Raw genomic sequence first — 13156 nt, 5'->3', positions numbered from 1 at the left:
CTGCTGCAGCAGCACAAGAACGAGCAAGGCCTTTGCATCCTGTCAGAAACTCATCATAGTTGAACAGCCCAGTGTGACTGACTGGGTAAGCTGCTCCGGGTTGCAGAACTGTGGCTAGGGAGGGGTCCCCAAACTAAGGCCCGGGGGGCTGGATAAGGCCCAAAGGACTCGTTTATCCGGCCTGCGGTGACCCCCGCCACCCGCTGCCACCGCCCACTTTTACCGCCGCTGCGCCGCTGCTGACTTCCAGGTCAGAGGAGCACCGGAAATAGCTTGTGCACATGCACAAGTGTTATTTCCGGTGCACATCCGGGTCGGAGGAGGCCTGCACATGTGTGCACAAGCTATTTCTGGTGCTCCTCCAACCCGGAAGTGCGCCGGAGATAGGGTGCGCGCACGCATATGAGCACACGCTCTCCCACCCTCTGGCCCGCCGCACGATCAGCGCTGGAGACACCGGCCCAAGGCGCGGTAAGTTTGCCGACCCCTGGGCTAGGGAGTGTTCGCCAAGGAGAAAGACGAAGGCCTGAAGAGGTGGACTGGGATTTGCTTGAAGCTGTTACCGTACTAGCTTGGGTTAAGAAATATCACATTAGTGGAATTGAGGGATAGGGCCATTTTACGGAGGTCCCCACAGCTTCGGAAATCCTTTCCCACTGAACTCTGCCAACCACCCAAATGTGCTGGTCTTCAAATGGACCTCAATCCATATATATATATATATATAGAGAGAGAGAGAGAGAGAGAGAGAGAGAGAGAGAGTTTTCCAATAATCAAAGTGCCAATCAACTTCCATTTTAATTAAAGTGGCTCCCTGCATGGTGGTTTGGGCGCATTTCCGATCTTATATCACTGCGTTCCATGACCTTCATTAATGTCAGTTACATTTCAGTTATATTAACAATCCCTCAGTCAACAGCTACATAATTAATTATTTCTGTCAGGGGCTCAGGAAGAGAGGCACAGGGGAGAGAGGAAATGGAGAGCGAAGGGGAAGGATCTGAGGGCAGCGTAGGGGAGTATGACAGTGACCCAAGAGATTCCATGAGCTTCTCCAGCAAATCAGAAGATTCCCAGAAGGAGGCGCCGATGGTCAGGGCAAGGGGGGCCCCAGGGGGGACGCACCAGAAACAAGGGGCCAGCGGGGACTCCCAAAGCAGCAGCTGGAGATCAGGACCAGCTTCCCCACCAGAGCGTAGTGGGGGGGAGGAGTCCCATGTGTCAGGGCCAGCGTCTCCTCCAGCAGGGAGAGAAGATGAGTCAGGGCTGACCACGCCTCTATCGGAGAGTGGGGGAACGGAAGGGAGGTCAAGTCCAGCTAGCCTCCCCGAAGGGGGAAGCAGTGACAGGAGCAGTGTAACGGTCAGGAGGAAGGTTGGCGGCTGGGCGCGCGCGCCAAGTTCGAATGTACAGGCGCGTGGGACAGCAGAAAACCCGGATTGGGAACCAGGTCCTAAAGCCCGCCGGAGGCAGGGGGAAGACTCAGGGGACTCAGCGTCAGAAGAGTCTAGGAAAGGCGAGACCCCAGCTGACAGGCGGACCCAGAGGAGGAGAGAGCAGAGGAAGAGGTGGAGCAAGGCTAGAGTCTTAAACTGGTGTCTGGGGGGAGGAGATTCAGACGGAGCTTCAGCGGTCTAGAGTTTCAGACGTAGAGCTGCACGCTGCGGCTGTGAAAGCGAAAATGAACTTCAATAAAGACTTTTGTATATAACAACGAAGTGGCGTTGGTCCTTTGTGAGCTGGGACCTAGGGCAGCTCTGACAATTTCCATTCATGATGTTACATTATATAAATTTATAAAGCTTCAAGTGAGGAACTCAAACTATTATCTTTATTCTGCTATGCGTGTGAAAACTGATGTCCATGGAGATTCCTTCTCTCCATATATGATATTGTCTCTTTCGCTTCCCAGATGTTGTTTTCTCCCATCGTGGCTTTGGGCAGAACTGAATCTTGAAGTTTCTCAGAGGTCTTATCTCTCCATCCCTTGCTTCGATGTCTCGGAACAGGTGACAGTCTGCTAGAAACCATTCTGTCTCACTGGTAAAACATGTCGCAGATCTTTGCCATTTCCCCCTCAGCCTTGGAAAAGGTGGACAGTTTTCGAACGTGCTGAAGATTTAATACAGTGGTACCTCTGGATGCGAACGGGATCTGTGTCTGCGCGTGCACGTGACATCATTTTGAGCATCTGCGCACAGAAGTAACGCGCTCTGTTACTAACGGGACGCCGCAAAGCACAACCTGAAAATGCTCAACCCGAAGCTACTTCAACCCGAGGTATGACTGTACTCCATTCCAAATCACAGAATCTCTGCAGCGTTCTTATCACAGCCGCCATATTCTTTTCCTTCCAGCAAGAGATTTGTGGCCCAATTAAATTTTATCTTAGAGTACCTTCCGTCAGTAGAACACACAAATATAAGATTCCATGATTCTAATACGATTTTTATTTTAACCTGTATGAATGCTCCTCCCCATGTGAGTTCGCTGGTGCGAGGTAAGGGTGTTCATGTGGCTGAATCTCGTTCCGCACACCAAGCATTTGTATGGCTTTTCTCCGGTATGGATCCGGTAGTGCCGCTTGAGGCTTGCAGTAACGCTGAAGCTCTTTCCACACTCGGAGCACTGATATGGCTTCTCGCCCGTGTGGATTCTCTGGTGTCTTGTGAGGGTTGTGCTCTCGGCGAAGCTCTTTCCGCATTCCAAGCACGTGTACGGCTTCTCCCCAGTGTGGATTCTCTGGTGCGACGTCAAGCTTATGTTCCTACTGAAGCTCTTGCCGCACTCGGAGCATCGGTAGGGCTTCTCGCCGGTGTGGGTCCTCTGATGGGAGATCAGGGTCGTTTGTTGGCTGAAGTGCTTTCCGCACTCCGAGCACGTGTACGGCTTCTCCCCGGTATGGATCCTGTAGTGCCTTCTCAGGGTTGTGTTCAGAGTGAAGCTCTTGCCGCACTCCGCACACACGTATGGTTTCTCCCTCGTGTGGATCGTGTGGTGTCTCACTAGGCTTGTGCTCTCGGTGAAACTCTTTCCACACTCGGCACATCTATACAGTTTCTCCCCTGTGTGGATTCTCTGATGTGCTCTAATGCCCGCTTTGCCAGTTGCGCCATCTTCACGTAGCGGAATATTATTCCTTTCGCTTGCTTGGCAACGCTCTTCATGCACTCGGATTTCTGAGCAGTCACAGCTCTGGAAATCAACAAGCTTCCTCTTTGTTTCAGTTTTCCTGCTCTGCTGCTCACACGCTTCTCTGTTTCCTCTCCCACCCCCTGGAGGAACGGAAAGAGAAAACTGGTAAGAAACGGATCTTTCAAATCAGGAAAGAAACCCTACTAACTGTGGTATTCATTAAACAGTAAGGTGTTGGTTTTCAAGAAGCTTTTACTGTTTAAAGTGGTACAATACTTCTCGTAGACAGTGGCGGAGCTTCATGCTCCAGCACTGGGGGGCGAAAAGCAGGTGGGAGCAGGGCTGATGCGTGTCACGGGGCGTGGCGCATGTCCTGGGGGGTGGTGCGCCGCCTGCGGGGCGTGGCACCCAGCATGGGCGGGGAGGCAGCCGCGATGGCACCCCACCAGGATCACGCTGCCCGGGGCACTGCACTCCCCCCCACTCCTCTTCCTCCGCCAGTGCTTGTAGTGTAAAGTGCAGACGGGCCCTCACTCCGTACAGTGGTACCTTGGTACTCAAACAACTTGGAACCCAAACACTGCAAACCCAGAAATAAGTGTTCCTGTTTGCGAACTTTTTTCGGAAGCCGAACGTGCTCCTTTGTGAGTGTTACGCTAAGGTCTGTCTGTTTTTGCTATTTATTTTGCGTTTTTGTTTTTGTGGCTTTTTTGTTTTTGTGACTGTGTGGAACCCAGTTCAGCTACTGATTGACTGATTGTGTGACTGCAATACATTGTTTATTGCTTTTATTTTATGGAACAATGGTCAGGTTAGATAGTAAAATTCATGTTAAATTGCTGTTTTAGGGGTTGTTTTAAAAAGTCTGGAACAGATTAATCCATTTTGCATTACTTTCTATGGGAAAGTGTGCCTTGGTTTTGGAACACTTTGGTTTTGGAACAGACTTCCAGAACGGATTAAGTTTGAGAACCAAGGTGCCACTGTATTGGCAACTAAGCTTACAGTCTAGGCCATAAGATGTGCAGAAGGCAAAGAGGGTTGCTTACTCAAGGAGACCAGATTCCCATAATTCTCCTCCATGACCTCCCTATGCAGACATTTTTGGTCTGGATCCAGCAGAGCCCACTCCTCCTCTGTGAAATCCACGGCCACTTCATCAAATGTCACCACACCCTGAAAGGAGAGAAGGAAAATATTTTCTTCCCATGGGCAATGTTAAGAATCCAGCAATGAAGTTAGAAAAGGTGGAGGTACCTAAAATTTCCCCTGTAAGATCTAAGGTGCATTCAAAAAACTTCCAAGTAGACAGTCTCTGAAAGCATCACAAAGGATGCCCAGTCTTGGCTGCCACCCCCCTCGGCCAAACTCTGCCATCGGTCAGGGATTATTTGGCCGTGATTCCTGCATTGCATGGGTTTGGACTTTCTATGAATGTGTCCCTGAAAGCAATTCTTCTCGTACCTGATCCATGGACTGCACATCAACTGCTTTAGCTCTATCCCAAAGAGGGGAAGAACCAGAATGAAGCTCCAAGATCATTTCACCACCTGAGAGGAAGAAAAAAAAGCAGACAGGTTCTGCAGACATCTGATCCCGTTAACTGCCTGGGCTCGTTCAAGAAGTTGCCAAGAAGTTGATAAGGCTCATTACTGAGTTATTTGAAGTTCGACAGCTTGCTCCCCCTCCCAGGCTGAGAGAAAGATGGGGAAAAGTGGAAACTTATTGGGACAGTGTGACTTTTGTAGCTGTAAAACAATGGAGATTTTCTGAAACAGCAATGGGACACCCAAGGCATGCAGGAGAACAACAACAATTGACAAAAGGTAGACATAATAAATTACAAGGATGGGAAGAAATACTACAGGCACACAGGAAGGAGGGAGTTTGAATGCTTCATCTGTAGGTGCAGAAATTATTCAATGCGTCAGTACGAATGGAAGTCGTTAAAACTGCAGGTGCGATATAAGGGGTTGGTACGCTGTGGTCTAAACCACAGAGCCTAGGACTTGCCGATCAGAAGGTCGGCGGTTCGAATCCCTGCGATGGGGTGAGCTCCCCTTGCTCGGTCCCTGCTCCTGCCAACCTAGCCGTTCGAAAGCACATCAAAGTGCAAGTAGATAAACGGTAAACGCCGTTTCCGTGCGCTGCTCTGGTTCTCCAGAAGCAGCTTAGTCATGCTGGCCACATGACCCGGAAGCTGTACGCCGGCTCCCTCGGCCAATAAAGCGAGATGAGCGCCGCAACCCCAGAGTCAGTCATGACTGGACCTAATGGTCAGGGGTCCCTTTACCTTTACCTGGAATGGAGCGTGAATGAAATTTATAAGACTTTGGAACACAGACAGAAAGGGAAACATCAAACCATTAATTCCAGCACGCAGAGGGCCACCTAAATTGTATAATTTGGCATCTCAATGATTGGTATTTTTAATTGTATTATAATTTGGCATTGTTATAATGAGGATTGGATTGTTGTAAATGAGAACTAGTAAAAATTATTATCAAAAAAACAACAAATGTGTGCTATATGAAGAGGTGCTCTCATTTATCCATCCCGAATGTCTATCACAAGCTGGAAAAAAGGGAGGAGCCGGCAGTGGCTAACACCGTCAAGGGACAGATCAGGCTGAAATTGACCCCTATTAATCCTTACCTGGGGGGGAGGCGTCTCCATCACCCTCTTCCACAACCCACCTGAGCCACGGCCTCTGTGTGGGATCCAGGGGAGCCTTCTTGGTCTTGGGGACCAGTTTGGACTCTCCCACCTCCTAAAACAGCAGGCAGAAAAAGGGAAAGAGGAGGGAGGCAAAGAATGTGAGGTTTGCAAAGGGGCGAGAAAGAAACTTTTACAAGTGCTGGGTATTTCAAGATTGCACTGGTGTCTCGTTACGTAAGACACGGATAACCAGGTAGGGCCTGGGTGGTGGCAGCGAGAAATAAAGTGGTGGCACAGGGATCAATAGACGGTGAAATGTCCGGGGAACCTGTGGTGATCACCACAGTAAAGTGGAGACAGCGGCGGGATTTGATAAGCCTAAGAGCCTGTGAGGGGAAGCAATACGCCTGGAGAGGGGAAAGTAGTCTCAACAGCCCCCTCCATTTACAGCCCCATGGAGATATGGAGCTCAGCCCCTCCAATCTTGAGGGGGTCGAGGAGACCTGGCGGCAAGTCATACGGGGCCATGGGCAGTTTCCTGACCCAGCACAGCCTGGTGGGATGTTGCCCTGGGCAATGCAGCGTCATGAGCGGCCACACAGACCAGTGCAGCCTGGCAGGCAAATGTCTCATCGGGAGAAGGTCTGGGCAGCTTTCTCCCGACGCAGCAATCGTCACACATGCAATACGCATGCTGCTGTTGCTTCTTCGGGGAACCTGGTTAGCCATTGTCTAGGACTCGTTCGCCTCGTGTGGTCCTCTCCCTACCTGAGCAGTAGGTCTAGCAGCCATTTCCGACCCGCCGTGAAGAGATGTTTTCAAGAGCATCAGTGACGTCGTCTCGTTCTCTGTGAGATGGTGGTGGGAAGAAACATTGAAATTGCTGCGAAGCACCCCGAGATCTACAGGTGAAAGGTAGCATACAAATTTAATAATTTTTAAAAATTGTGCATTAATGAATTCTGCATAAGGCTGGATACAATACAGTGGTATCTTGGGTTACAGACGCTTCAGGTTACAGACTCTGCTAGCCCAGAAATAGTACCTCGGGTTAAGAACTTTGCTTCAGGGTGAGAACAGAAATCGTGCTCCAGGGGAGCGGCGGCAGCAGGAGGCCCCATTAGCTAAAGTGGTGCTTCAGGTTAAGAAGTGTTTCAGGTTAAGAACAGACCTCCAGAACGAATTAAGTACTTAACCCGAGGTACCACGGTATAAATAAAGTCATACCTTGGGTTGCAGCTGCTTCAAGTTGTGTTTTTTCGGGTTACAGACCGCCGAAACCTGGAAGTACGAGAACGGGTTACTTCCGGGTTTCAGCGGTCGTGCATGCGCTTTGTGCATGCGCAGAAGCACCGAATCACAACCCGAGCGTGCGCTGACGGACAGACGCGGGTTGCAAATGCTTCGGGTTGTGAACGTGCACCCCGCACGGATCACGTTCGCAACCCGAGAGTCCACTGTAATATAAATAATATAAAAATAAAATTATTATTTATACCCTGCCCATCTGCCCAGGTTTCCCCAGCCACTTTGGGCGGCTCCCAACAAAATATTAAAAACACGAAAAAACATCAGAAACTTCCCTAAGCAGCGTGGTGCTCATAATGCCAAGGTTGCAGGTTTGATCCACGTACGGGACACCTGCATTGCAGGGGGTTAGACTAGATGAGCCTCGGGGGTCCCTTGCAACTCTGTGACCCCTCTGCAAAAACACACAGGGGGGGGGGGTGAGTCAGTGAAGCATATAAACAGCTCATTACAAACCATTTCCACAAACTCACAGAGCTTGATTTGCCATTCTAATAATGATGGTGTTTTCTCCTCCCTCCAATTCTTTGCTGTGGAAATGGCAAAATTGACAGCAATCATTAGAGGCCATTCAAATCAGAGAATAATTAAGGAGTGGGATGGAGTGAAGGAATACATGAAAAAAAATAAGGTTCCGGAACTGGAATATTAATAGATAATGTGTAAGACGTGCAGGGGTAAGGAAGGAAATAGTAAAAGAATCAATTGAATAACTATTAAATTACGACACAACAAGATGGAAGAAGTGAAAAATACTGAGATCACACATGGGTGAAGGGGAGTGGGAGGGTATAGGGGAATTTATAAAAAATTCTAATATAATATTTCTAATTGCGTTGCATTTATAATATTTCTAATTGCGTTGCAAAGGGAAGTCTATGGCAATTAGGTATATTTTAATTTAGTCAGCTATATAATAGGCTTACATTAAGAAACGAATATGGATTTTGAATGTGAAGTTTGTAATTCTTTTTCGGTTTTGGAATAAAGTGTTGCTGTTTTTTTTTTTAAAAAAAAGGTAAATTGAAAAAATAAATAATAAAATAAAATAAATAAACAGCTCATTACGTTCTAGGCGCCCACAAAAGGAGAGACCCAGTGGTCTTAGAGCTGTTCATGTAGGAATTTCTCCTGAGAACATGTAGAATCGTAGAATTATAGAGCTGGAAGGGCCCCAGTCATCTAGTCCAACCCCCTTGCAATGAAGGAAACACAACTTCTCACAATTCCAACAACTTAGGAAGAAAGGAATCTTCTCTTACCCAGCAAAACGCCCCGACTTCGAATCTCCTGGGCGACGCCAACAGAGTGCACCTTCTGATAGGGATTGTGTGGGGCGTTCTCCAACTCGGAGGAACCAGCGGCGACCCCCAGGGGTGGGCCTTGCACCTGAAACAGAAGCAAGGATCCCACGGAGGCAACAGGTTAAGAGGAACAATCCATGCGGGGGGCGGGGGGGGGGTCGTCAAGAAAGGAACCGAAAACGAAAACAGCCAGTATCACAATGCCATCATACAGCTCTATGGTATGATTGCATTTGGAATTCTGTGGATAGTTCTGGTCGCCTCGCCTAGGAAAGGGTACTGTTGAGTTGGAAGTGGTTCAGAAAAGGATCAAGATGATGGGGGCAACACTCCCCCCCATGGGGAAATGTGGCAGATTCTAGAGCTTTTTAGTTTAGCAACAAGGTAAGTAAGGGGCAACATGGTACAGTGGTGCCTCGCAAGACGAAATTAATTCGTTCCGCAAGTTTTTTCTTCTTGCGAGTTTTTCGTCTTGCGATGCACGGTTTCCCATAGGAATGCATTGAAAATCAATTAATGCGTTCCTATGGAAACCGCCTTCAGACCAGGTCCGGGGACAGTCTGTCCCCCGACCTCTTCTGAAGGTTGGGGGGGGGGGACAAGGGCTTTTCTTCCCACCCCCAGCATTTTAAAAAACCCTGGGACAGCGGAGGACTTCTCCGCTGTCCGGGGCGATGTAAAAGCCCCTGGGAAGGCAGGCAGGGGGGAGCAAAGACTTTCGCCCCCCCGTCCGCCTTCAGAAGAGGTCCAGGACGTCTTCTGAAGGCGGGCGGGGGGCGAAAGTCTTTGCTCCCCCCCGCCTGCCTTCAAAAGCCATCCGCGATAGCGGGAAGCGCTTCCCTGCTATCCCGGACTGCTTTTAAAATCTGGCGGTGGGGAGCAAAGCCTTTCGGCCCCCGCCGGCCTTCCTGGACCTCTTCTGAAGGCCGGAGGGGGGGAAAGGCTTTGCTCCCCACCACCAGCATTTAAAAGAGGTCCCCGGAGATTTCCCTATGGGCTTTCGTCTTGCGAAGCAAGCCCATAGGGAAACTCATCTTGCGAAGCGCCTCCAAAACAGAAAACCCTTTCGTCTTGCGGGTTTTCCGTCTTGCGAGGCATTCGTCTTGCGGGGTACCACTGTATATGTTTATAAAATTATGCAATGGCATGGAGAAAATAATAATAATAATAATAATAATAATAATAATAATAATAAATTTAAATTCCCTCCCCAGCCGAAGCCAGGCTCAGAGCGACTAACAACAGTAATAATAACACAGTTTACATAAAATCATAATCATTTAATTGAAACACATTCTTAAATCAATTCAATCTAAAATCAATTCAGAGTCAAATTAATGGCAGCCATTGGGCTAGAGTTCGATGAGGATTACAAAAGGAAGGGGTCAGACTGTGCCTTGGCCAAAGGCCTGGTGGAACAGCTCTGTCTTGCAGGCCCTGCGGAAAGATGTCAAGTCCCGCAGGGCCCTGGTCTCTTGTGACAGAGCCTTCCACCAGATCGGGGCCACGGCCGAAAAGGCCCTGGCTCTGGTCGAGGCCAGCCTAACCTCCCTGTGGCCCCGGACCTCCAAGATGTTTTTATTTGAAGGTCCTCCGTGGGACATACCAGAAGAGGCGGTCCCGTAGGTACGAGGGTCCTAGGCCGTATAGGGCTTTAAAATGGGAAGGGATATATGCAACGACTACAGCAAGAGTCCTCCTGGCCCAAAACTGGAAACAACAGAAAATACCGACAGTCGAGGAATGGAGAATGAAATTGTTAGATTACGCGGAGTTGGATAGATTGACAGGGAAAATTAGATACTTAAGAGACCAAAGGTTCATTGAGGACTGGGGGAAATTTGTGGAACATCTGGAAAATATAAGTGAAGGACAGATAACGCTAGTGGGGTTTAAAAGAGCTCTGTGAAAAATGTAGGAATATAATCTAAAGAGAAATGGAAGTAAGGAGTTAAATAATGTCAATATAAAGCATGAAATGCGTAATTTTAAAAAAAATTACTACGGATGATTTGTGGAGAAGCTGAAGGAAGTCCTAAAGAAAGTAATTTGTGATAATAAGATGTAGAATTTTATTTCTGTTTTGTTTTGGTGTAAATTAATAAAAATTATGTTTGAAAAATAAAATAAAATGGGAAGGGGATTTTTATTTCTCCCTCTCTCGTAACACTAGAAGTCATGGACACTGCAGGAAGCTGAACGTTGGAAGATTCAGGACAGATGAAACGAAGGACTTTGTCACACAGTATGAAGCTAAACTACGAAGGAGCGTCTCCACCCCCATCGTTCAGTTGGGCATGTTGGAATATAATCTTCTTGCATGCAATTTCCAACTCTCCAAACTACTTGGATGAAAATACTCTCACCTGTTTCTCCTCTCCCTGCTTCTTCCCCTCCTCCTGGCTCAGGAGGAAGCCTTCTGCCAGGGCCACCGCCTGCGAACTGGTCTCTGCTCTGCACTCCCGGACCCAGCTCTCCATCTCCGGGGGGAGGACAGCCAGGAACTGCTCCAGGATCACCAGGTCCAGCATCTGGGCCTTGGTGAGCCTTTCCGGCTTCAGCCACCGGCGGCAAAGGCCATGGAGCTGGCTGCAAACTTCTCGGGGCCCCTCGGCCTCCTGGTAGCAGAATTCCCTGAACCGCTGGCGCCAAAGGTCTGAGCTGGTATCTGCCTTATCCGGGATCTTCTGCACAGTCCCTTCCCAGCATCTCCCACTGCATCCAGACTGCATGGGGTGAGGGTCTTTTTCTGCTTGCTCTCCTGCCCGGCTTGGCACTTCCATTGTGGAACTGAAGGAAGAGGCAATGTCTCAATCCTACAAGGGCATTTCCTCCTGCCAATCTGATCTTCTCCTGCAGGAAAGAAAGCAACCCACCCCCCCAAAGAATCAGGGAAGGCCACTGGCCAGGTGATTTTGCACCATTCCCTTCCCCTAGAAGCATTTACCTATCGCTCTCTTCTCACCACAGGGACACAGGTGGTGCTCTGGTGTAAACCACAGAACCTAGGACTTGCAGATCAGAAGGTCGGCACTTTGAATCCCCGCAACGGGGTGAGCTCCTCCTGCCCACCTAGCAATTTGAAAGCATGTGCGCTGCTCCGGTTCACCAGAAGCGGCTTAGTCATGCTGGCCACATGACCCGGAAGCTGTATGCTGGCTCCCTTGGCCAATAAAGCGAGATGAGCGCCGCAACCCAATGGTCAGAAGACATCTGAAGGCAACCCTGTTTAGGGAAGTTTTCAATGTTTGATGCTTTAACATGTTTTTAATATTCTGTTGGGAGCTGCCCAGAGTGGCTGGGGAAACCTGGCCAGTTGGGCGGGGTATGAATAAATCATCATCATCATCATCGCTTCATTCTAAGGTCCTGGGGCAGGTTACAACATTAAAGCACAATATTGAGAACAGTTTTAAAGCCAGGCCCCTGAGGTTAGACCATACCATGTCAAAACGCACGCAGGGTCCAGGAACTCTGTGCATTCACAGAGGAGCCACAGAAGGACGGGAATTGCGTTCCCTAGGAAACCTACATCTGGGGCGTGGAGTTTGGAGGGTGGTGGGATCCTCCTGCCCTCTCCACAACCCCCCCCCCCGTTCTCTGGGAGCATCAAGAGCCTTTCAGGGGCTTCTGTGGACCAGCTGCATGCAAAACTCCAGAACCATAAAATAAAAAAATATTTAAATACCAGTTGCATGGGGAGGGGAGGACAAACTGCTAGCTCCTGACCAGGACAGTCCTCCCGCCTCCCCCCCCCCCGACTGGCAGCGGCTCTCCCCCTGCCCCGCACATAGCTGGGCCTTTGCTCAGAGTCTTGCCCCCCTCCCCAAATTTTTAGCAGGAACCTTATTGCGTTCTGTGCAGCCGTGGCTCGCCCCCACCCCAAATGCATGCATGCAATTGCGTGCGTGCACCCACCCATGCATGGACCCCCCCATCACGTCTCCTTACCTCTCAGCAAAAACCTCCTCCCTCCACCGTCCCAAAATTGGAGGAGGAAGTGGCTCCCCGACCCGCAGACAGGGGCCTCTCTAGGAATGCAAAACTAGCCAGTCTCTCTCTCTCTGCATTTTTTTTTATAATGGCCACCAGGAGTCGTCGTGGGGATTGGAGAGGTTTCGGGGAAGGTGGGGCTTTGCATTGCATTGCAACCCTCCCTCTTTAAGACAGGCTGCCTCCTCCACAGGGTTGTTGTTTTCGCCTTTACGCACCGTTATGTTCCCGGGTTTTCGAATTCTGGTGCTGGAGGAGACTCTTGAGAGTCCCGTGGACTGCAAGAAGATCAAACCTCTCCATTCTGAAGGAAATCAGCCCTGAGTGCTCACTGGAGGGACAGATCCTGAAGCTGAGGCTCCAATACTTTGGCCACCTCATGAGAAGAGAAGACTCCCTGGAAAAGACACTGATGTTGGGAAAGATGGAGAGATGGTGGGACAGTGTTCTCGAAGCTACAAACATGAGTCTGACCAAAGTGTGGGAGGCAGTGGAAGACAGGAGTGCCTGGTGTGCTCTGTCCAGGGCAGGGGTCTGCAACCTTTAAGACAAAAAGAGCCACTTGGACCCGTTTCCGAAGAAAAAAAACTGGGAGCCGCAAAACTCATCATTATAAAAATAACTTTTTTGGTCACTTTTTATTATTTCTTTGTTTGACCCCTCAGAATTACTCCTCCTCATAGAAATAAACGTTAAATTAACAAGTTACCTTTTTTTGTGTGTGTGTTCTTCACTCCCCTTCAAAACAGTGACCAGCG

At 49.3% G+C, this 13156-nt stretch overlaps 1 protein-coding gene across 4 annotated transcripts; it reads right to left on the bottom strand.

Moving 5' to 3' along the window:
* Positions 1–779: 779 nt before the first annotated feature.
* Positions 780–12480, bottom strand: LOC310701428 (zinc finger protein 213-like). Of its 4 annotated transcripts, none has more exons than XM_083492244.1 (10): positions 12357–12480; positions 10772–11258; positions 8364–8490; positions 6562–6695; positions 5791–5905; positions 4600–4685; positions 4185–4311; positions 2276–3275; positions 1763–2154; positions 780–937 (listed from the first exon to the last, which is right to left on the bottom strand). In XM_083492244.1, exons 2-8 carry the CDS (start codon positions 11186–11188, stop codon positions 2455–2457), a joined length of 1827 nt encoding a protein of 608 aa, XP_083348370.1. In that variant the 5' UTR covers positions 11189–11258; positions 12357–12480; the 3' UTR covers positions 780–937; positions 1763–2154; positions 2276–2454. The 4 variants fall into 4 exon arrangements, with proteins under 4 accessions (XP_083348370.1, XP_083348372.1, XP_083348369.1 ...); XM_083492246.1 differs by having other exon boundaries at positions 6562–6641; XM_083492243.1 differs by adding an exon at positions 11353–11410 and having other exon boundaries at positions 1763–3275; positions 12357–12424.
* Positions 12481–13156: the final 676 nt, after the last annotated feature.

The sequence above is a fragment of the Podarcis liolepis genome (genome assembly GCF_965112155.1).
Source record: "Podarcis liolepis genome assembly, chromosome: 2".
Lineage (NCBI taxonomy): Eukaryota > Metazoa > Chordata > Lepidosauria > Squamata > Lacertidae > Podarcis > Podarcis liolepis.
Note: the sequence above shows the minus strand (reverse complement) of the source record. Positions and strands in the feature narration are given on the sequence as shown.